The sequence below is a fragment of the Macaca thibetana genome, chromosome 15, assembly GCF_024542745.1.
Source record: "Macaca thibetana thibetana isolate TM-01 chromosome 15, ASM2454274v1, whole genome shotgun sequence".
NCBI classification, from domain to species: domain Eukaryota; kingdom Metazoa; phylum Chordata; class Mammalia; order Primates; family Cercopithecidae; genus Macaca; species Macaca thibetana.
In genome coordinates this window covers 23001520-23027062 of record NC_065592.1, presented here as the reverse complement: position 1 = coordinate 23027062, position 25543 = coordinate 23001520, and the positions used below count along the sequence as shown (strand labels likewise).

General features: G+C 40.6%; 1 protein-coding gene across 4 annotated transcripts in view; it reads right to left on the bottom strand.

Moving 5' to 3' along the window:
• ASTN2 (astrotactin 2) overlaps positions 1–25543 on the bottom strand; it is a 988433-nt gene that overhangs the window by 355466 nt on the left and 607424 nt on the right. For all 4 annotated transcript variants that reach the window (XM_050759610.1, XM_050759611.1, XM_050759612.1 and 1 more), the window contains one exon: positions 12647–12835. In XM_050759610.1, coding sequence (XP_050615567.1) covers positions 12647–12835 — 189 coding nt within the window. The remainder of the gene's footprint in view (positions 1–12646; positions 12836–25543) is intronic.

The window sequence follows — 25543 nt, the reverse complement described above, 5'->3', positions numbered from 1 at the left end:
GAGGACAAGGCTTAAAAACTAAATATTGGGTACTATGCTCAGTACATGAGCAAAGGGATCATTCATTCCCCAGACCTCAGGATCATGCAATATACCCAGGTAAAAAATGAGCACATGTAACCCCCGAATCTCAAAAGTTGAAAAAAAAAATTAAAAAAAAAGTAATAAAATAAAACACACATAACAATTAATCCAATCATTCTACTCCTAGGAATTTGTTCTACAGATGTATTAGTATGTATATATATATATATATAAAAAGTTGTTCACTGAAATATGTTTCGGAAAAGCCAAAAACTGGAAGCAACCTAGATGTGCATGAATAAAGGAGTGGTTAATAATTACATGATTCAATCATTCAACACATATTCAGCAGGAACTGGGGACACAGCAATGAACAACACAGACAAAAATCTCTGCCCTCATGGAGCATATGTTATCCCTACAATGGAAAAATATGGCATGTCTGAAACGTAGGAGGAAGATCTATAAACATTGATAGCTCTCCAAGAGCTATGAGTAAATGAAAAATTCAAGGTGCAGAACAGTATGGCTGGCTGGCTAGCTAGCTATTTTGATCATATAATCCCCCTTGGAAATACATATTTTAATTTATTTAAAATTCTGGTGAATACAAAAGGAACTTAATAGTCCTTTGGGAAACGGGATCGAGGTCCGGAAAAAAGAGAATCTTAAATATGTTTGAAAAACAAACAAACAAACAAAAAAAGCTGGTCCTCGGACCTAGCAGCTCATTTGAAATGCAGAGCCTAAGAATTTATTACCTGTGGCCTACTGATGCATAATCTATATTTTAGCAGGCAATCGGTTTATACATTAGAGTTTGAGAAGCACCAGTATAATTCATGTGTACTGAGTTCTGACTTTAAGCAGATATATGGAAAATTCCCACCTTTAGATAGGGTTTTCATGCATAATAATGATGATGAGCTATTATTTGCTTCACAGCTCTTAGAGGATCATATAGTTTAGACCAGGAGTGTCCAATTTTTTGACTTCCCTGCGCCATATTGAAAGAAGAATGGTCTTGAGCCACACATAAAATATGCTAACACCAATAATAGCTGATATGCAAAAAACAAAAACAAAAACAAAACGCAACAACAAAACTCATATTTCTTTTTTCTTTTTTTAGATGGGGTTTCACTCTTGTTGCCCAGGCTGGAGTGCAATGGTGCGATCTTGGCTCACCGCAACCTACATCTCCCAGGTTCAAGTGATTGTCCTGCCTCAGCCTTCCCGAGTAGCTGGGATTACAGGCATGCACCACCAAGCCTGGCTAATTTTGTATTTTTAGTAGAGACGGGGTTTCTCCACGTTGGTCAGGCTGGTCTCGAACTCCTGACCTTAGGTGATCCACCTGCTTCGGCCTCTCAAAGTGCTGGGAGTACAGGTGTAAGCCACTGAGCCCAGCCAAAAACTTCATAATATTTTAAGAAAGTTTACAAATTTGTGATGGGCCACATTAAAAGCCATCCTGAGCCACACATGGCTCGTGGGCTGTGGGTTGGACGAGCTTGGTCTAGATCATGTGCTTGTGCCTGAGCACACACATCTAGAGGCTGTGGAGTGTTTACAAGAGCAGCCCTTCAATCCTGGCTCCGTCATTTACCCGCTGTGTGGCCTTGAATGCCATGCTTCATTTCTCTGGGCTTCAATTTTCTCATGTAAAGAGTATGAGCATCAATCTGCTTTGTCAACATGTGTCATGGGAGAAATATCTGCCTATGCCCCCCAAACACAGGTTTTGAAAGGGATAGAAAACATCGTTTTACAAGATGGATTATGCTTTAAGGGTATTGGGAAATGGACAGAGGATGTGATGTGGTGATAATAGGGGAAGAAAACTAGGACAGGTAGTAGGTGAGTGAGACTGATGTGCAGTCCAGCAAGACTTGCTGGTTAAGCTTCATGCTGTTTGAAAGGGCCTCCTTTCCTATTGGGCAAGTGGCACTTCTATGCTTATTGGTAATTTTTGTTGTTGTTTTTGTTTTGTTTGTTTGTTTGCTTGTTTTTTTGAGACAGAGTTTCACTAGTGTTGCCCAGACTAGAGTACAATGGCACGATCTCGGCTCACTGAAATCTCCGCTTTCTGGGTTCAAGCAATTCTCCTGCCTCAGCCTCGCAATTAGCTGGGATTACAGGCACCCGCCACCACACCCAGCTCATTTTTTTGTATTTTTAATAGAGACGGGATTTCACCATGTTGGCCAGGCTGGTCTCGAACTCCTTACCTCGTGATCCACCCACCCTGGCCTCCCAAAGTGCTGGGATTACAGGTGTGAGTCACCGCACCTGGCCTTATCATTAAATATTTTTAATATCACCCCAGAGGTGGGAGATTAGCACACCACTGCAACTTTTGGATCTGGGCCCAGGCCTTTTATCAAATTCCACATAGTAAATATGAACACTTAAATCCCACATTCCTAATGAGATGTATTTCACTATAGAACGTTCAGGCAGGAAAAAAAAAGGGTGACCCTATAAGACACAGGTGACAGAACACACTGGAGAGATTATATTTTCCCGAGGCTGTGATTCTACACTGCTAGCTGAGCTGTCCACTTCCCATGACCCTCATCCCCAGAGCATGAAGGGCTGAGCTTCTACCCCTATCCTGGGCATTTGATGAAAGCACCATGTTTACCAAAACATGTGCTGCTTGGAAGAAGTTGAGAGGATAACCCTGGCTCCAGTTCAGAAAAAAGTTTTGCAGGGAATGAAAAAAAAAAAAAAAAAAAAAAAAAAAAAAATCTTCATTTGCTGTATGGCTCCTGGAATTGGGGGGAAAGGAATGCAATTTAAGGCAGAGAAAGGAATATTTATTGGGAACCTACTGTGTGCTGGGAGCTTTGCTTATTTGCCTGTTAAATCCTTGCCAAAGCTCTTGGAGGATATTTTAAGGTAAAACACCACTTTATAGTTGAAGATCTTGAGATTATTGAAGTTAAGAAATTTATCCAAAGCCACACAGCTTGGAAAGGGCAGACACGGGATTTGGACCCTCTTAGCTTTTAACAGCAGCACACCAGTCAGGAAGAGGATCTAGTCCCTGCATAATCCTGCATATGCAGGTGAGCTTTGCTTACAGCGCCTCCTTAGTGATGAACCTCGTAGCCCCCTATGGCACGTGGGTCTTCTGTCTGCCAAGGACAGATATGAAACAGGTTCCAATTCCATTTAATTATCTCAACACCAGGAAGTGGGCATTGTTACTATTATTCTTAATTTAGGGATGGGGGAAATTGAGGCTTAATGAAATAATGTGCCTCTAGTCACACAGTTGACCAAAGGCAAGCTGGGTCTCTAAGTCCAGAGCTAGCCTCTTAAACACCAAGTCATTGTATCCCAAAATTGTTGGATCATATGAACCACCTGGAAATACTGGTAAAAATGCACTTTTCTGATCCCCTTCTCTGGGAAAAATGGTGGGTCTTGGTGCAGTCCCATGTGATTCTTATGATCAGGTGAATAGGAAAGGCTTCACTAAGCTCCTGGCCATAAGAGTTGAGTAGCAAAAATGCTATGCTTTGTATCAGATGCTCTCAGCCTCTGTCTGATATTTGCACTAGCCTTAATTTACAGAAGAGGCCACAGAAACCAGGGAGAAGAATGGTCAAGGGTGATACAGCAGGAAATGGCAGAACAGTATCAGAAACTCATAGGAGCAGAAAGTATAATTGCAGTTGTCAGAAACTAGGTGAACGGAAAAATGGGGAGGCAAGGACTAAAGGGTACAAGGTTTTGGGAACAAAGTTTTATTATGCAAGATAAATAAGTTCTGGAGATCTATTTTACAGTATAGTCTCCATAGCTAACAATACTGTATTGTAGACTCAAATTTCACTAAGATATGTTAAGTGTTTCATTTTGTTTTTTGAGACAGGATCTCACAGTGTCACTCAGGCTGGAATGCAGTGGTGCCATCACGGCTCACTGCAGCCTTAAACTCCTGGGCTCTAGTGAGCCTCTCAAGTAGCTGTGACTACTGCTGCACAACACCATGTTCAGCTAACTTTTTTTTTTTTTTTGTAGAGATGTGATATCACTATAATCCTCAGACTAGTCTTGAACTCCTGGCCTCAGGAGATCCTCCCATTTTGGCATACCAAAATGCTGGGTGTTAAATGTTCTCAGCACAAAAAAACTAAATAAACAAAGAGGGTAGGAGAAAGCTATGGAAGGTAATGGATCTATCTATGGCCTTGATGGTGGTGATGGTTTCACTCGTATATACTTATCTCCAAACTAATCGAGTTGTGTACATTAAATATGAACAACTTTTTTTATGTCAATTATACTTTAATAAAGTGGTTTGAAAAAAGAAATTTAGCTTTCTGATTCCAGCCCCTATGGTACGCCCAACATTGGTCTTGATTCCTGCCAAAGATGTCCGAAAACCTTGGAAACATGGAGCCACACAAAAGAAAAGAGATTTTTTTCTGCAACCAGTTCAGGAGTTAGACTGCCAGGAAAATTCACCCCTTGACTCCTCTAATTCAGTTCCAAATGCTGTCCTCAGTGCACTTCCAAGATCTTGCCAATGGTCCCGCAAAGAAGGCAGCAAACTGCTATGTTTCCAAGTAACAAATTAAGGATTTTGCTAAGAGTTTGAATATTGCAGAATATTGCTTCATAGAGAGGCTTGGGAATAGCCTTGAAAAATCAGGAGCTAATGCCTCCTTTTAATTAATACTGTCTCCACTAACAGCCTCTTTTGCTTTTTCTTATTTCAATGAGATCATCATCTGTTATAAAGCACACAGACCTGAGAGTGCACAAACACAACTTCCAGGCCTGGTTCTGCCACTAATTCTCTACAGGACCTTGGCATTGGTGCTCCTGTACAGGGTTGGATGCCATGTCTCCAAGCCTTCAGACAGAATATAGTGCAGACAAACAGGCTGAGGGTTGAAGGACTGGCTTATTCATGTATTAGTGATACAACTTTAGGCACTTTACTTAACCACTGTGAGCCTCAGGTATCCCATCTACTAAAGGGGAGAGTTTGGCCAGGTGCAGTGGCTCACACCTATAATTACAACACTTTGGGAGGCTGAGGTGGGAGGATCACTTGAGGCCAGGAGTTCAAGACCAGCCTGGCCAACATGGTGAAACCTTGTCTCTACTAAAGATACATAAATTAGCTGGGCATGGTGGCACACGTCTGTAATCCCAGCTATTCTGGAGGCTGAGGCAGGAGAATCAGTTCAGCCCAGGAGGCACAGGTTGCAGTGAGCCAAGATCGTGCCACTGCACTCCAGCCTGGGCGACAGAGCAAGACTCTGTCCCATACAAACAAACGAACAAGAGGAGAGTTTGTACAAATTGTTCTCCAAGGTTTTTCCAGCTATAAAGTTTGTGGTTCTTCAGTAACTGAATGAAAGAAATTGACAAGAGAATAGAAGGACGTATTATAGTTCTCAGAGGCTGCAATATGAAACAGGAGAGCGCTAGGAGCCTGGAAGGCATGACTGCTAAGTGAACTTTGGTGTTAAACCCAGATGCTACCACTTCTTTAGCTGTTTGACTGCTAGGCTAGTTAGCCTAATCTCTCTGTGCTTCAGTGTCCCACAAATATTTCTGTGCCTTTGCTTCTCAGCGTCTTACGATGTGCTGAGATAAGATAGCATGTCTTATCGTAAGACGCATCATAAGATAGCATGTCTCTGTCCAGTCCTTTGAGATAGCAATGGGCCTTAATTTGACTAGAAATAGAAGCAGAATTTCACTGCTAGGAGAAAGTTATGATAGCCAAGTTTGTTTCTCACTATGAAAGCATTAATGGAAGCACAGAAAGGTGATTCTTCTGTCAGTCTAGATTTCCAAACACCAGAACGGCCAGGGCCCCTGCAATCCAGGGAGAGGCATGTGGTATGACCAACACTTAAAAACTTTCACATTCAAGCCACTGAAGTTTGAAATTGTTTGTTCCCAAGACACAAACTAATGCATTCTGACTGATACATTCATTTCCTTTTATTCATAAAGCCAAGTTGTTAATGGCTCCTTTGCAATAGGTGTGAAAAGATCAAATGGAAAAACACATAAAGTATTCAGTATAGGACCAGACACATAAAAAATGTGCACACCATTAAAAGGGGGGAGGAGGGAAAGAGGTGGAAGGGAGGGGAAAGAAGGTTTCAGAAGCAGCATGTTTAATTAATCATCTCTTAGGAAGGCACTAGAAAAATCATAGGCCAGAACAGCTTTGGAGACCACTTAATAAGAACTGACTCAGTATCCTCAGTGGGGGAAAGAGTGAGTGCTACTAACAAAGACCAGCTTTCCTTGAATCCTTATAGAAAGCCCTTCTGTGTTGCCAGGCGTGGGTTGTCAGTGCTGAATCCCCAAATCCCAAATCTTACCCCAAACTGTCCTCTTATGCTATACAATATGCACATCTGAGAAGCAGACAAGATTGAAAAGTCCCTTTCTAATAAATCTTTCATGAGCTCCTCCAGCTCTTTGCAGGTCATTCTTGAGGGCCTATGGGCAAATGCCTGTGGCCAGCAGACCTATCTTATTTATGATGAGGCCTTTGCAAGATCTACCACTGCAATTTGCTCAGTCCCCATTTCCAAGCAACTTCTCCTTCCTGCCATTTCTGAGACACCAGGTTCAATAATAGTTCTTGACTGATGTTTATCTAAATCTCTGCAATCTATAACCAAAGTTGACCTTCCTTCCTTATAGGAATGAAGTAGAATGAATGAGGGTAAGGGGGCGGGGAGAGAGTAAAAACAAACAAATAAACATCAAATACCACCAACCTTTGGTGAGTTTATCTCACTTGAACAGTCTGTCAATTCCCACACTGATCAAGAACAAAGGAAAGGGGATTCTGACAGTGACCCTATATGGATCACTAAGACCAACACTGTGCACTGGAAGGGATAAAAAACAACAAAGCTTGACATCACTTACTGGACCTGGGAGCAATTTGGAAGAAAAATCATTGGCTCTTCCCATTTCCACAGAACTTGACATTTTACCAAAGGCTTCATTCATGTCAATTTCAACCTAATTCCTAATCAAGTGGTCTCTCTCATCTCCATCCAGTCTCTCAAAACAAGCCCCATTCCCTTCCTAGGAACAAACTGTATTTTGACTTTTGTATGAACTCCATGTACTTCTTTCTTGATCTTTTCATGTCTCCTTCAGTCTTTCCATCTTGCACACATTTCCCATTTCCCCACTTTCTGCTGTCTGTCTCTGTAACTCTTTAACTCTGTTCACTGCTCTACATCTCTTCTTAATTCTTTCTTTGCTTGCTGTTCCCTCCTGCTGTGACACAGACTGTTCTTTAGTGTCTCCTCTGTTTTTGCCTCTCTCTCCCTGCCTCTGCTCTGTCTGTCTGAGTCTCCTTGTCACTCTTGCCCTATCTTAAGCTTTCCATGTGAGTCCCTTAATGTGCACCATGCTTAATCTTTGCACACAGTGCGAACCCTCGGACTGGTCAGGAAATATCACCACATGCTCACACCCTCAGGAACAGGCTGTAGCCTACATGCAGTGACCTGAAGAGGTAGCTCCCCATGGAGTGGTCCTTGCCTAAGATCCCTCCTTAGTTATCAATTTGGTCTCCCCCTGTGACACCTGGGTCCTCACTCTACACTGAGAATAGGGATAGAACACATAGCTCTCCTCACCACATGCTGATATGGGATATAAAGTAGTTGCATACATCCTTTATTGCAGAACAAGAAACCAGGGAGCACTGGTTTGGCAGTCCGAAACTAACTTTCAGCATGAGAGGAGTTCCAGTCACTGTGAATACTGAGCCAGTTATATCCTTTCCTGAGCTTCCGTTTCTCCATCTGTACAAGTAAGGTCTGAAATAGTTAATCTTTAAGTTCTCGTCTAGGTCAGAGACATTACATTTTTAAGCGCTTTGTAAAGCAGAAATCCGGGTTGCTCTTTCAGAGATTCAAGAGAGGAAATGGAAAACACAGACCTCTCTTGTATCAGCAGTTGTTAGGTGGGGTGATCTAGGCAGGGGCAGGGAGGAGAACAAAGCAGAACTGTAGCTGTCACACAGGAGACACTAGCTGGTAGAGAGTTTGATATCCTCGGCCAGCCAATTGTCAGGAAATGAGGCATATGGTGAGACGGCTGGTGGCAGTACTTGCTGGCTACTCTCTAGGGCTGGACCAGAGATTACTTAGAGGAGGGAGGAAGGAAGTAGTAGGAGGAGAGAAATGACAACTGCATTTGATGCTGAAATACTTGCAGGCTTTCAGTAACATGAAGGACAAAGGAGCTCCATTCTCCCCACTGCCTGGAGCTCAGGAAGGGAGACTTGAAAAAGATAAATTTAGGGCTGAGCGCGGTGGCTCATGCCTGTAATCCTAGCACTTTGGGAGGCCGAGGTGGGTGGATCACGAGGTCAGGAGTTTGAGACCCATCTGACCAACATAGTGAAACCCTTTCTTTATTAAAAATACAAAAAATTAGCCAGGTGTGGTGTGTGCCTGTAATCCCAGCTACTTGGGAGGCTGAGGCAGGAGAATCGTGTGAACCTGGGAGGCGGAGGTTGCAGTGAGCTGAGATCACGCCACTGCACTCCAGCCCAGGCAACACTGTGAGGCTCCATTTCAAAAGGAAAGAAAAGGAAAAGATAAATTTAGACTCATCAGAAGTGGCTTGCCTTTCCACAGTGGGGAGGCAACTGACTTAGCATGGTTCCAAGAGGTTACATGGTCGGGAGATGGAAATAATTGCAAAGAAAGTTTAGCTGAAGCCAAGGATGACAGAGCTTAAATGGAATGGATTGCTCAAATATAATGGTGGTAGTCTTGGGAGTTTTCTAAATCTTGAGGTTGTCATCAAAAGAGAAAATCCTGGTCTGTTCACTCTACTCCTCTCCATGGGCAAATCAGGGCACTTAGGCTCTGGCTGTTCAGAGGCAATCCAGGGTTGAGAAGTTGGAAACAATAAGCAGTGTTTGAGGCAGAACAACGACTTTTAATGGGCCTAAAGTTGTGTCTGGGACTGGGACTGGACACCCCTAGGCCAGGCTTTAAGATGCCATGCTCTTTTCTTTTCTTTTCTTTTCTTTTGAGACCGAGTCTCGCTCTGTCATCCAGGCTGGAGTGCAGTGGCGCTATCTCGGCTCACTGCAAGTTCTGCCTCCCGGGTTCACACCATTCCCCTCCCTCAGCCTCCCGAGTAGCTGGGACTACAGGCGCCCACCACCACGCCTGGCTAATTTTTTGTATTTTTAGTAGAGACAGGGTTTCACTGTGTAAGCCAGGATGGTCTTGATCTCCTAACCTCGTGATCCGCCCGCCTCAGCCTCCCAAAGTGCTGGGATTACAGGCCTGAGCCACCACCCCCAGCGGTGCCATGCTCTTTCTTACTGACAAGTCTGTTGGCGGCGGAAAGATAAACACCCCAGGCAGTCAGGAGATCTGAGAACATGGGCTGGTCCCACAATGACTTGCTTTGTGAACAAGTCCTTTCCCTGCATGTGAAATGGGATCCCAGGATTTAATGAAGTTTGTTCAGGATCTAGCCTCTTACTACACATGTGGATCCTTCTTTTGGACCAAGCTATTCTTCACACAAGAGAATGGTACATTGGCTCAATTATCAAATGCCAGCTACTCTGAGAGCTGCTGTGAGAAATGAAACTCCATAAAACATGCAATGTACCTATGGAAATGGCTGGCTTCTGTTAAAAGCACCCCGTTTTAAAGATGAAGCGTAGAATTATGCTTGCCGTGGATGGGGCTGGGATTTGAAGTCAGGTTCATTTGCAAGTCTGTTTTCTTGACTCCCACTGTTGCTTTTCCATATGTCTGGGCCTTTGCAGGCTCCTTCCTGGACAGGAAAATGCCCTTTAACTCTTATCTCTCCCAAGAGGCACTATTCTTTGCTATCACTTCAAACCTCAGTTCACAAGCCTTGTCCTTTGAGAAGCCCTTTATCTTTCCTTCTAATTCCTTTCAACAGGCTTCCCATGGGAACTCTTTGGAAACCATTGTCTTTCCTTGGAACACTGCTTTGCAAATTAAATTTTTCTATTTTTTTAAAACTTGTGCATGTCATCTTGCAAGCTTTTAAATTTCTTCCTCAAAGAGAAGGAATAATTCCTTATTTTTTTCTTTTGTATTCCAAGCAGCATTATTCTATCCACGATGTTGCTCAAGACATACTTTCATAGACCATTAAAATTATAGAAAACTAGTATCATAGAATCTCAGCATTGAACCACAGTTCATCCAGACTATCCTTAAATTTCCCTCAGAGCTTTTTCTGATTTTTGTTGTTCTTTATTTTTTTATTTTTTCAATAGAGACAAGTGTTCACTCGGTTGCCCAGACTGGATTTCAGTGGCATGATCATAGCTCACTATAACCTTGAGTGGCCAGGCTCAAGTGATGGTCCTGCCTCAGCCTCCCGAGTAGCTGGGACCACAGGCATGTACCACCGTGTTCAAATAACTGTTTTATTTTTTATTTTATTTTATTTTATTTTATTTTATTTTATTTTGAGATGGAGTCTCGCTCTGTCACCCAGGCTGGAGTGCAGTGGCGCGATCTCAGCTCACTGCAAGCTCTGCCTCCCGGGTTTATGCTATTCTCCTGCCTCAGCCTCCCAAGTAGCTGGGACTACAAGTGCCTGCTACCACACCTGGCTAATTTTTTTGTATTTTTAGTAGAGATGGGGTTTCACCGTGTTAGCCAGGATAGTCTCAATCTCCTGACCTCGTGATCTGCCCGCCTCGGCCTTCCAAAGTGCTGGGATTACAGGCGTGAGCCACCATGCCAGGCCCAGTTTTAATTTTTTTTTTTTTTTTTTTTTTTTTTAAGCAGAGATGGAATCTTGCAAAGTTACCCAGGCTGGTCTCACACTCCTGGGCTCAAGTGATCCTCCCACCTAGGCCTCCCACAGTGTTGGAATTACAGGTGTGAGCCACCATGCCTGGCTCAGAGCTTTTCCAGTAAAGTAGCATTCAGCCTCTGCTTGAGTATCTGAGTTGTGGGTCCACCTGCCAACGATACCTAAAGTGTCAGAGGGGCTATTTCTCTCTCATTTTCCATCTTATGCCCAATAACCAGCATGGTACATGGGAAAGAGGAGGTTCTGAAAGAGTATATGATGATTACAAGGATGAACAGTTTTAGTGAATTCACATCTCCATTCTCATTCTCTAAAATGGGAGTAAGAGGGTATGCTGAATTGAAATACAAGAGCAAGGTTTTAGAGTCAGCTGAAGTTACATCTGATTCCTGACTCTACCTCTTACTAGATGATGAACTTGAGAAAGTCACTCAACCTCTCTGGATTAATTTCTCAATTGTAAAATGGAGGTCATAGTGCCTCCAATGATTTCAATAATGAAGCTAAAATGAAATTATCTTGGCTCTCCTCCTTCCTAGAAGGGAGTCTTTGGAAAGCTACTTTAGATTTCTGTTTCTCTTCTGTATAAAAAGGATGATAATAACCCCTGCCTCACAGGATCATTGTGAGGATTACATAACTTAATAGGTAAAAAGTACTTAGAAAACCCTTTTGCGTATGCTGAATCAATGTTAGTGGACATTATTATTGTTAGCAGTAGTAGTTAGTAGTAAAGAGCTTGATACAGAATAATTATTAGTAAATGGTAACCATTATTACCACTCATAATACAATTATCACTACTATTAGTAAGATGATGGAATGGAAACAATGATGACTATCATGGTGACTTATTACTAGTTCTGACTTTTATTGATATGACCTCAACTGATTAGGAGAACCTTGCTTTGTGATAATATCTTATTCTTTTTTTATGCAAACATGGCTAAAAGTATGTGTGTGTGCATGTGTGTGTGTGTGTATGCATTTAGATAATCCTTTTCTATACATGCAACAAATCTCACTCTACTACCTTATGGTTCTTCAAGCTTTGAGGCATGAATAAGTCACCACTTAAGGTTTATCTTCTTTAGGCAGAACAGTTCCAGTTTCTTCAACTGTCCAAGGAAACCCTTTACCAACATCTTGCATGTTTAATCCTCACATAATCTGGCCAACCTAACCATCACTCACTTATTGAGTGAAAAAAGCAATTTCTAAACAGCTTTACTGGGATTTGGGGTGTGTGTGTGTGTGTGTGTGTGTGTGTGTGTGTGTGTGTGTGTAGGCAGATAGGAAAAAACAGAGCAAGAAAGAGAGAAGTGGAAATTTTAAGAGCATTCAGGAAAATGTTAATTCTAGGTATATCTGGGTGATGGGATTTTTATTTCCTACTACATTAAATGTCTTTATTTTTGAACTGCCTGAACAGCATACATAAAATACTTATTTTTCAGTAGACTGAAAGATTAATTAATGTTTTTCAAAATGCCATTAACTGTACTTATAGGATAATTAAAGATTGAATTTAAAATATGTAGATAGAGCTAGGAAAATGGTATGGTGGGACAAATATATGCTAGGACCATGAAAAAGAAACCTTATGGAATAAATTTAGCTGACTTTCAACACTTCTTAAGAGGGTACCTGTGAGCTTAAAGTGATGTTGGCCTGAATAACAGGTCTCTACCCCATTGTGCCCATGGCTTCCTCCCTGTGCCCAGGTTGCTTGTCAGTGACTCAGACCAGCAATATGCAAGTATCTACAGCATACCTAAAGGTCATCTGGAAGACTTGGCCTTGGTTCACATGCTGGGTCCGGTTGTTGTAACCATGTAGCATTTCTCCAAAGAGGGTATCATTGAATTTGGAGTCAGGTTTGAGGCACTTGGGGCCCTCGCAGACATCTGAGAGCATTAAGCAGGATTTTCCATCAGGAGCCAGTTTGTACTCCTCCACGCAACTGTATGATAAAACAGAGCTGAGAATTAGCTTCACACCCTGAATGCCCCCATTGGGGGTGACCTAAAACCAAGGCCTCCTTTCCCTGCAAAACAGGTCAGAGTTTAGGAAGGAGACAGCTATTCTGCCTGGAACCTATCTAGGGCACAGATGTCTAGAGAGAAGCACATTAATACTGCAAATTGGTAAATTCAAGGAAAGTCATTTGTGACATTTTAGAGGAGTCAAGGGGACACCAGCATGCACATCCACACACAAAGCAAATTTAAAAACTGTTTCCCATGAACACACAGACTTTAAAAAGCATGACAGACCAATTCACAGGGAATTATCAACTAGTGTCTCAAACCAGAATCTATTCCCAGTGCATCTGTCAACGAAGCTTGAAGACTGTAGCAAATACAAGGTTTTTATCATCCTGGTAGCTCAGAGGTGAAACTTTCCAGGACCATGGACAGCACAAGGCTTCTGTTCACTTAGGGATTTTAGCAGCCTCCGTTAGTCTAACCACCCATTTCTGATAGCCAGAAAAGCCCTTGACCAGCCTTTGAGACAGCGATGGTCTCATCTATGGGCAAAACAGGCATCTGAATATTTGCAACTTGAAGATTTACAGGGACAAAGAAATCTCAGAGACGCGTGGGCTGGAGTGGATGGGGGTGGTTGGGGCAAGAAATCAGAGATCTCAGCCCCTAAAAAATCATTCCAGAAACTGGAATTCTATGAGTGTCTACCTTTTCAAAGTTCACTGCTACACACTAGGGCTATGGTGCACATAAATAAGTAAAGACAGACAAGAAAATCATCTGTGAGATTGGACAGACCTGTACAAATTTCATTTTTCTCCTTGTGACCTATGTGAACATGAGTGAGTCATTTAATGTCTATGATCCCCAGTTTCCTCATGTGTAAAATACAGTAGACACTCCTACCTTTCTTAATTCAGTAGGATGCTATAAGGTCACACGATATATTGGCCACAAAAAAAACCCAGGAATTGCAATGTACTTAAAACAATAATCATAACAGTGGTAGTAATGGTGGTATTTCTATTTGTTGAGCGTGCACTATTCACTGAACACTTTATGTATTTATTATATAACCATGAAGAAAGAGTAATACCATCATTTCTGCTTTACACATAAGCAAAATAAGGAGCCAAGATGTAAAGCATGTCATACTATAAGTAGCAAAGTTGATATTCAAATTCAGTTCTGTTAGAAAAAGGGACATTTGTCTATTTTTGTCTCCTCCAAATCTAGTGCCTTCTATGTGCACAAAATGACCCTGGTTAGGTTATACCAGTTTGAGAAAGTATACAGCAGGCAATCGCTTATTTGCCTTTCTTTCAAAGGGCGTAGCAAAGATTCATTGATTCTAACTGCAAAGGGTCTCAGGAACTCAGATGGGAGAAGGAAGAGGCTCTGTATGGTGGTTTGGAAAGAAAATGTACACAGGTTGTGGGAAGCAGTAGCTGATGCTACAGATATAGAGTTGAACTGGAGGCAGAAAGAAGACAAGCAGAGCTGAAAACTTGACCCAAGATTACTCTAGTGAGAAGCCAGGAAGTCTCATGCATGAAGCAAACCGTCACTGTTTCTCCGCTTTCCCCAATCCCTGGTGTACTGCACTGATGCACTGATTGTCTTTCTAACGTTCACATGTTCCTTTCCATAGTGCAGTGGGGAAATCTCTTGGAAAAGGGCCCTGTCTCGGAGCCTTGGTAAAGTATATCCCCTTCTTTTTGCATCTGCTAAATATTACTAAGTCCCTTTTAATACAGTTGCAGTGCAGATGAAATGAGTGTATATGGAAGTGAATTGTACATGATGAGTGCTTGATAAAGTCTAGTTCCATCCATTTATTCAGAAAATATGGAGAAATGGTTTCCTGGGTATACTGGCTAGAGTTCTCTCTCTCTCTCTCTCTCTCTCTCTCTCTCTCTCTCTCTCTCTCCCCCATCCACACACACCCACATGCCTGTGTAACTGTGAATAAATATATTATTGTTGAAGTTGAGTAAACATTATCAAAGTCTGGCTGGGCGCAGTGGCTCACGCCTGTAATCCTAACACTTTAGGAGGGTGAGGCAGGTGGATCATGAGGTCAGACGTTCGAACCAGCCTGGCCAACATAGTGAAACCCTGTCTCTACTAAAAATAAAAAATAATAAAAATTAGCCAGGCATGGTGGCAGGCGCCTGTAATCCCAGCTACTCAGGAGGCGGAGGCAGGAGAATCACTTGAACCTGGGAAGTGGAGGTTGTAGTGAGCCGGGATCATGCCACTGCACTCCAGTTCAGGCAACAGTGTGAGACTCCATCTCAAAATCAAAACAAAACAAACCATTATCAAAGTCTATAGAGTAAAATATGGAACTTCTTCATTTCCCACTCCTCACTTCCTGTCCCAGAAGTCACCATTGTTAATTGTTATGTGCTCTTCCGGGAGTTTTTCGATCATTTAAATACATATTGTGCGTGTATGTTTGTGTGTGTGTGTGTCTGTGTGTGTATACATACACATTTCTTTGAATTTGCAGACTAAATTGGGGGGATTTATATACACACACATATGCACATACACATTTCATAATAAACTCATAAACAGAATTACACTATATATTGTTGTGAGACATGCATTTGCACCTGATGCTATTTCTTGGAGATCTTTTCAAAATACTATACATATAGATCTATCTTTTTAAATGGTTATTTGGCATTGCACAGTATAAATGTACCATAATGCTTTTAACTAATTTTTATTGATGGGCACTTTGGCAGTTTATAGCTGTTTGTTATTACGAACAGTGCCATAATGAAGATCTTTGCACATATATCATTGCGCCCAACTATGTGTTTCTATAAAAGAGATACTCAGAAAAGAAATTGCTTGGTCAATGTTTTATGAATTTTAAAATTTTGATAGATCTACTAAATAGTCACCTGTAGAGTCTCTACCATTTACAATCCTATAATTGAATGGGAGATCCCATTTTTCTACATCTTTCATGTTCATTACTGCCAATCTAGGATAGGAAAAATAATTCATTTTTGTTTGGATTTGCATTTACCTTGTTACTGATTAAGTTCAGCACCTTTTCACATTATGGTCACTTGCATTTCTCCTTCTATAGATTATCCATTAATGTGCATTGACTATTTTTCTATTGTGATATTTGCCCTTTTCTTTGTATTGGTTTATATATGCTCTAAATATTTTCTGGGTAGTTATCCTTCACCTTCCATATATATTAACATTTTTTCCAGTCTGTGCTTGTATTTTAATCTTGCTTTTGATATCTTATTACCTCTCTCTCTTGGTCTTTGTGTCTGAAATTTGTGCAATCTCTAGAAACCCACAAGATGATAAATATATTTCTGTATATTATTGTAGTATTGTATAGGTTTAAAAAATCTTTGGTTATTTAATATGTATAGCATTTATTTTTGAATGTAGTGTGAGTGGTTATTTTAACTTAACTGTTTTTTAAAATGGCTGACAATTGTCTGAAATGTGTGACCTTTCAACAACAAACTTGAAATGTTATTTTTTTTACACGTGTAATCCCTACATATGCCATGTATACATGGTTGGTGTTTTTCCTGTTTAATTATCTGTATATTCCTGCAGTAATTCCAAGCTATTTTAATTACTATAGCTTTATTGCCTGTTTTGGATATAGTAATAAAGTAATACTCCTCCCCTTCATCAACACTAGTTTTCTATTTCCAAAGTCCTGACTGCTCTTCCATGCTTTTCCTTTCAAATGAATTTCAGAATGGGCTTATCAAATTATATGCAAATCCCTAGTGGAATTTTGGGTGGCCATGCTTTGAATTTGTAAACTAAATTGGGGGAAGATTTTAATACTAATTTTATTTACTTTTCTTTTATTTAATAAATACGTTTTGCAAGTTAACTCTGTGCTGGGCACTTCTGATAACTGTGACAAAGACATCTTGCATTAACAACACCATGTCCTCTTCCTGGACTTACATGTCTAAGCCTGTCTTGCAGTTGGGCTGAAGGGGCCATGTAACTGAATTCTGAAAAATGGAATCTGTGCTGACACCATACAAGTCACTACCAGACTTAGCCTTTTCAAAACATCCTGTGATTTTCAAGCTGCCTCTTCCCTTGTTATGGCAAGCTTGGAAACCATGTGTTCCTGATGCATTCTACAGGATGGAGGAAGACTGCCACAATCACAATAGACTTTGCACAATTAAGAAATTAACTTTTGTGCACAAACTTCTGGTTGGGGGAGGAGGCTCACTGGCTACAGGAAGAAAGCTTATCTTATCCTGACTAATACAGCATCTTTATAATTTGGAGTCCTCTAATTCAGAAACATAGTTTGTATCTCTATCAACTGCTCTTTTAAAACATTCAGTGAAGTTTTTGATTATTTGCATAAAGGTTTTGCACGTGTCTTTTGGAGATTATTCATGGGCATTTATGAAAGGCACTATGCTGTAGAGGTTTATCCAAGTATGTTTTGGATCCAGACTAACAGAGTCCAAATCCTGAGTCTGCCACTTACCAGTTGTGTGACTTCAGACAAACTACGTAACCTCTCTGTACTTCCTTTGCTTATGTGTAAAGATCATATGTGCCTTTTAGAGTGAAAAATTACACTGTTGCATTCTTTTATTTTTTATTTTTATTTTTATTTATTTATTTATTTTTTTTTGAGACGGAGTCTTGCTCTGTAGCCTGGGCTGGAGTGCAGTGGCCGGATCTCAGCTCACTGCAAGCTCCGCCTCCCGGGTTTAGGCCATTCTCCTGCCTCAGCCTCCGGAGTAGCTGGGACTACAGGCGCCCGCCACCTCGCCCGGCTAGTTTTTTGTATTTTTAGTAGAGACGGGGTTTCACGGTGTTAGCCAGGATGGTCTCGATCTCCTGACCTCGTGATCCGCCTGTCTCGGCCTCCCAAAGTGCTGGGATTACAGGTTTGAGCCACCGCGCCCGGCGCATTCTTTTAAACTTCAGGAATAGGATCAGTTTTTCATGTATGCTTTCTTTTATGTTTTCTACATAGTTATTACTGATTTGAGAAAAGCTGTTACTGATTTTCCTAAGTTGATGTTGTATCCTACGAACATAAAGAACTTAAACATTCTAACATGTCTACTAAATTTTTCTAAATGGATAAGCATATATTTGCTCAGTTTGGGTATTAGGATTACGGAATAAGTTAAAAAACTATCCTTTTTTGTTTCTTTCTCTGGATCAGTTTATATAGGAAAGATGTTATCCATTACTTGATAATTAGGTAAGTCTTGCCTATAAAATCCCCTGGGCTTGATGACTTCTTTTCAGTTGTAGATATTTAGCTCTTATCATTTATTTCCTTATTATCTGCCTATTTAGATTTTCTATATCCTCATGACTCAAACTTGGTAATTTATATTTTCTAACATTATAATGCATTTTATCGAGACTTTCATATGTATTGGTGTAAAGTTCTATGCAGTGTTCTCATTAAATTTCTTTTGTCTTTTATGTTTCTATAGTTAAAGCACTAGCTCATTCGTAATGTGTTTTTGTTTTCTTTGCTCTCTCCTTTGAATAGGCTTTTTGTATTTTGTATTTTATTGGTGAGTTTCCTTTTTTCTTTTCTATTTAATTTATTTCAGCTTTTATTTGTATTAATTCCTTCCTGCTGTTTTCTCTGACTTTGTTTTATACTTCTTTTTATGGCTGCTTGAGTTAAATGCCTCATTTGTTTGTTTTCAATCTTTCTTGCTTCTTAATAAATGCCTTGAAGCTTCTGACTGCGGCTTTGCCCACACCCCATAAGTTTGACATGCAGCCCTCATGCTCCTGCTCATTTCTAACGAGGTGAAAATTTGAGTTTGATTTTTTCCATATCTAAGTGTCACTTAGAAGATATTTAAAAATATAATTCCAAAGTAGATAATTTGTTTGTTCCTCTTTTTCTAATATTACTGCATTTTTAGACTGACAATGTAGTTTGTATAATTTCTTTTTTTTCTTTTTTTTTTTTGAGACAGAGTCTCGCTCTGTCGCCCAGGCTGGAGTGCAGTGGCGCGATCTCGGCTCACTGCAAGCTCTGCCTCCCGGGTTCCTGCCATTCTCCTGCCTCGGCCTCCCGAGTAGCTGGGACTACAGGTGCCCGCCACCTCGCCCGGCTAGTTTTTTGTATTTTTTAGTAGAGATGGGGTTTCACCGTGTTAGCCAGGATGGTCTCAATCTCCTGACCTCGTGATCCGCCCGTCTCGGCCTCCCAAAGTGCTGGGATTACAGGCTTGAGCCACCGCGCCCGGCCAGTCTGTATAATTTCTATGTTGGTGAATTTATTGAGATTCTAAGGGAGTCACAAGTTGAGATTTTAGAGCTAACTAAACTTGAGTTCAAATACAGGTTGTGCCATCTACCAGTTATATGACCTTGATTAAGTCTGCTAATTTCCCTAGGCTTTGGTGTCATAATCCATTAAGGAAAATGACAATCCTTATCATGGGGATGTAAAAATTAGAGATAACTTATACAAAGGATGAAACCGTATCTCTCATACAGTATTCAAGTAATGCATCAGCTATTATGCTTATTATTGTTATTGTTGTTGTTATTCAGTCTATTAACCCATTTCCATATCCTAGGAAGTATAAATTTATTTCCATTGGTACTCATATCCTAGTTGCTAGCCTCTCCCTAGATCCAGGTTTCTTAAAGTTGACATAGTTGCTATTCTTTGATTCCTTTTTTTTCTGCTTCACAGCACATAATTGATAACTTCTTATATGGCATTCATTGGAAATAAGGTGTATATATATATAATTTGTCTATATTTATGCCTATGGAATTATATAGAAGTCAAATATATGTATTATTTGTGTATGTATGTGTGTCTGAGTGTATGTGTGTACATCTCCAAAAGACACGTGCAAAACCTTTATGCACGAAGTCAAAAACTTCACTGAATGTTTTAAAAGAACAGTTGATAGAGATACAAACTATGTTTCTGAATTAGAGGACTCCAAATTATAAAAGTTTGCTTCTTATAACCTGTAATAGGTTGAATAATGGCCTCCTCAAAATGCCCACATCCTAATCCCGAACACCCAAGGTTATCTGACATGGCAAAAGAGACTTCAAAGATGGGATTAAGTAAAGGATTTTGAGTTGGGAAGATTATCCTGGGTTACCTGGGTGGACCCAATGTCATCACACGGTTCCTCATAAGAGGGAGATAAATGTGTTAGTCAGAAAAGGAGATGCAACTTAGAAGCAGAGGAGAACAAGAGGGGAGCAGAGTAAGGGACCATGAGTCAATGAATGCAGATACTCCCTAGCAGTTGGAAAAGGCAAGGAAATAGATCTTCCCCTAAAGCCTCCAGAAGGAATGCAGCCCTGTCACTGTCTTGATTTTAGGAATATTGACCTTGAGAACTGTAAACTAAAGTGTGATATTTTAGGATGCTAACTTTGTGGTGATTCATTACAGAAGCAATAGGAAATGCATGACACTCACAGGGAGGTATTGTTTCCACTTTCAGATAAGAAAATTGAGGTTTAGAGAAGTTGAGTGACTTGTTTATGGAGGTATGTCTATGTCTAGTCAATAGCGGTGCTGGGAATCAAACCTAGGAGCTCAAGAGGTGTGTGTGAATGTGAGTGTGTGTGTACAACTTTAAGCATATCACAACTGTGGATTTACAGTGATTTTTCTTTTCCCTGTGGGTGGGAAAAGATTGTGGTTTGCAGGAGAGATTCAGGGGAAAAAAAAAAATCCCATCCTTGTAAAGGCAAATGATCCCCTGAGTTTTGAAATAGGAGCAGTTCTCCCCGCTCCCCCCCGAGCCACCTAAGGGCATAGGAAGGTTTATGCTAAGGTCTATTTAGTTGTTGGTTTCTTTTTTTTAATTTTATTTTTGTACTATGACACATAATTATATAGCTTCTTTAGAACATTCTGTCATCTGGGAGATTTTCCTATAGAAATTCTAAAGAGTGTAGGCTCACAGGAAACCAGCCAAGATCTACATGAAACTCTATTTATACATGTGCCAAAATGAAAAATATAAAATGAGTGCAGAGATACAAACTGGGCATTTTAGCTGAAGGCAATGGATGTGTTACCCTTAACACACCCATCACATTATAGAGAATAGCAAACCTAGATGGGATTTTAGAGAGTGCACCATAAAACCTTCTATGTGCTTAGCTCAGAGCATGTTTTATTTAATCCTCATAGCAACATTGTGAGATGGGTACTTTCATTCCAACATTGCCGCAGAGAATCCTGAGGCCCGGGACATCTAAGTGCACTAATCAAGGTCACATGAGCATTTTGGAAAAGCCAGAACCTTGACTTGGATTTTCTTACTCCAAATCCTGTGGTCCTTCTAGTTCATTACAAATGACCTCCTCCTATCTGTTTGTTGTTCAAAGGAGAAAATTGAGACCGACAGAAAAATGGTATTGTGTACAAACTCTCAAAGCAAAGTATTTCTTTTTCTCATGTATTTTATCCTTTATTTATTAATTTATTCTTCAATGGTTTATGGAATCAACAGAATTACCAAAATGCATATCCTAGAAACTTTTTTAAAATAAGAAAGGGAATCAAATCCTTAAAAATAATAAGAATAGGCTGCTGGGCGTGGTGGTTCACGCCGGTAATTCCAGCACTTTGGGAGGTGGAGGCAGGCAGATCATGAGGTCAGGAGATCGAGACCATCCTGGCTAACACAGTGAAACCCCATCTCTACTAAAAATACAAAAAATTAGCTAGGCATGGTGGTGGGCGCTTGTAGTCCCAGCTACTTGGGAGGCTGAGGCAGGAGAATGATACGAACCTGGGAGGCAGAGCTTGCAGTGAGGCGGACATTGTGCTGCTGCACTCCAGCCTGGGCAACAGAGTGAGACTCTGCCTCAAAAAAAAAAAAAAAAAAAAAAAAAAAAAAAAAAAAAAAAAAAAGAAAAGAAAAAGAAAAAAAAATAAGAATAGGCTAAGCACGATGGCTCATGCTTATAATACCAGAACTTTGGGAAGCCAAGACTGGCGGATCACCTGAGGTCAGGAGTTTGAGACCAGCCTGTCAACATGGCGAAACCCCATCTCTACTAAAAATAGAATAAATTAGCTGGATATGGTGGTGGGCGCCTGTAATCCCAGCTGCCTGCAAGGCTGAGGCAGGAGAATTGTTTGTACCTGGGAGGAGGAGGTTGCAGCGAACTGAGATTGCGCCATTGCGCTCCAGCCTGGGTGACAGAGCGAGACTCCGTCTCAAGATAAAAAAAAAAAAAAAAAGAGAGAGAGAGAGAGAGAAAAGTAGTTAAGGGTAAGAATAGCTCAAGGAACTGCACAACAGGTAGACTTGGACCAATGTTAGGAATAAATCTAAGTATCCTATTACTAAGGCAAGAAAGAAACAGGTTCCTTCCCAGTTTTCCTAATGCAGAAACCTGTGAAAACTTCATCCTGGGATCATTAGGGCTAGAACCAGCACCTAAGGAACTCAACTGCATTAACCCTTCTAACTGATATCATGGGAATCTTTTTCACCAATATCCTCAGGATTGTCCCAACATTAGCCAAAACGAAGATCAGAGGACGTGTTCTCTGAGTGGTCTTTGGTTATAGGTTTTATTCAAGGGAAAATCTACAGTTTCTCGAAAAAGAAAAGAAGGAAGTGAATAGAAAATAGAATTCCATGGAAAACTCTGGATTAATTATATAGTAGATTTTATATAGTCTAAGACCCCTAACAATGGTAAGAAACACTACCAGCTTGCATAACACTAAGAAAGAAACAAGGAAAAAAAAGACTGCCAAATAAACTCTGTCAAATCATTAAAACTAAGATACCTTCCCACTTCAGAAATGTTAAAATGTGGAAAATATGGGCACTCTAGAATCAATGAAATATGTTTCTCCACTGCATGATTTGGGAGAGACTTGACTATCCCCAGGTACTCTGGGAATCTGTAAGAGGCAGTTAAGGAGTGCAGATTTTTCCACATGGGAAACTCTGAACATTTAGTTTGTTGTTACTGTTGTTGTTGAATATTTGAATGTCTCATGGAACTAATGTTCCATATAATACACACTGGAAAATAGATATCCAGACAAATGAATGGATATTACATGTTTCCATCAATTGTCGGTGAATATTTTTTACACCTGAGCTTTTACAAATGTTTTTAAAAAAGAGAAAACAAAGTTTTAATGTTTGACAAGAACCTGGCATGCAAGTATTCTATGCTAATGATTAGAAGTAAAATTCATGTTCTCCAACCAGAAGTGAAAGGGGTGAGGGCTCAGGCTTTAACCTAAAAGGTGGAAACCACAATAAAACAAGGGCCTGAATGAATCCCCTCACCTCCCACCAACTCTTCCACTTGGTACTGATAATCAAAATGAAGGCCATTGTCTCTGTTCTGTCATTCAGTGTTTTCTACTGTTAGACTAAACTTCAGCTTTGACAGTGAAAATAAGTGGCGTCCAGTTACTATGGATATTAAACACGTTTATCTCCTTTCCCTCTTAAAATTACATAAAGAGAATATTAGACAGAGAGGCTACTAAGGACTATTTGAGGCTGGATGTGTTATTTGAGCTAATGTGTTTTTAGGGCACTTTCATTTACATTGGAAGCAAGAAGGTTGGGATATCTTAAGCTCCTATCCCAATTTTACCTCCTAACTGGCTGTGAGTGCCCCCACCTTGAGGGCCTTAGTTTCCTCCTCTAAATGATCTGAAAAATGCTTGAAACTTCAAAAATGCTGAAGAAATGGCTCACTATCTCTTACATAGGAATATATGAGAAATAACTCTCTTAGCAAATAATGTCAGAAAAAGGTGTATAACTCCTGAAAACAAAACAAAACAAAAAACTACAACTTTCCTTTTCTCACACAAGGACAACTATATAATCCACTAGGGGTATTTTTTCTCTCTCTCTGTTTACTTTGGTTGCCAAGAAGCACACAGTTAAATTTATCTCACGTTGAGTGACTCTTTCATTTTGAGCTTCTGAAACCATTTTCTCTTCCCTCCTTAAAATGACTCTCATCATTCCTATCTTCATATGAATAGCTTTTTAAAAATATATTGGCTTTCTGTGAGTAAAATAAGTTCTCTTGGAAGTGTGTTTGGTAGACACTGTAAACACACACACACACAACAGACAAACTTTGTTGCTAGATAACTTCCCAAGGTCTTCACAGAAGGTGATGCCCTCTCACCTATAAAACTGGTTCTAAGGATTTATTCTACAGGCTTTAGCTTAATATCCAATGACCTTCTCAACCTACCTTGAATTCACCTGCTTCTGTCTACCGTTTTGGTACTTGTGCTCTGTCAGTATCAGTCAGGACCCAGTGAGGCTTAGGCACCTCTTTGCCCCTGCTGGAGAAGAACTCGTACTCAATGATTATTTGCATCTAATAAAAGACCAGGCACAGAGTAGGACACAACAAATCTTAGGTGGATGAATTATTTAATTCAATCATTATGGTTCCAAGTAAGTCTTTGGGCCAAGCAGTGGGAATGGCAATGAGACACACAAGTGCTTAGGACCTAGACCCTGCTCATGAGGAGTTCACAGTATGACAGGAACAGACAGGAATGCAGGTAAATCAACCAAGCTATGGGGTGATCACAGGGAGAGCCATGGGGGCTGTGGGATCCCAGAGAAAGGATGTTTTACTCCGTTTTGGAGAACTTAAACTGGTAAGAGGCTGACAATCAGGGCAGCCAGCCAGAGGTCCAGTCTGCAAGAGATGTCAAGATTTCACTGGGATAAATTAGATTTTGAGACAAAATGTAAATATTCCTCTCCCTTGTAAGTAGAAATACAAATAAATAAAAAGACAAGGAAAAAATGTCCTTTCTATATAGGCCCTAACCCCATGCAACATTCAGTCAATATTTAAATATTATCCATTTGAAAGTACGAATATTGCCCAGGCATGGTAGCTCACGCCTGTAATCCCAGCACTCACTTTGGGAGGCCAAGGTGGGCAGATCATGAGGTCAGGAGATCGAGACCATTCTAGCTAACATGGTGAAACCCCATCTCTACTAAAAATACAAACAATTAGCTGGGTGTGGTGGCACGCACCTGTAGTCCCAACTACTAGGGAGGCTGAGGCAGGAAAATCACTTGAACCTAGGAGGCAGAGGCTGCAGTGAGCTGAGATTGCACCACTACACTCCAGCCTAGGTGACAGAGCGAGACTCCATCTCAAAAAAGAAAAAGAAAAGAAAGAAAGGATGGGTGTTATTATCATCCTCTTCCAAGGTAACTGCATATCTCACACCTGACGCTCCTTAGGGCTCAGAGAAGGCTTGCTGAAAAAGTGATGCCTGAATTGAAACTTGTAGGTGAAAGCTAAAGGGCCAGGGAGAAATGGGAGTCAGTGGAGGTGCAAAGGAGACGGAGACAGGAGACAGAGAGAACAGTGTTGTCAAAACTCCAGAAACTGAAACCAGTAGGCTTAACCTAGGAAGAGGAACCTAGCTGGAAATGCAACTGGAAAAGTCAGACTGGAAACTTCTTTAGCCATGTTAATGGAGGAACTTCACTTAACAATTATTAATTTAACCTACTATGTGCCAGGCACTGTTTTAGGTACTGGAGACAAAGTAGTAAACAAGACATCAAATCCAGTAATTACATAATTAAATGATATGGTTTTATACTTATTAGACTAATTATAACTACGGTTTACTG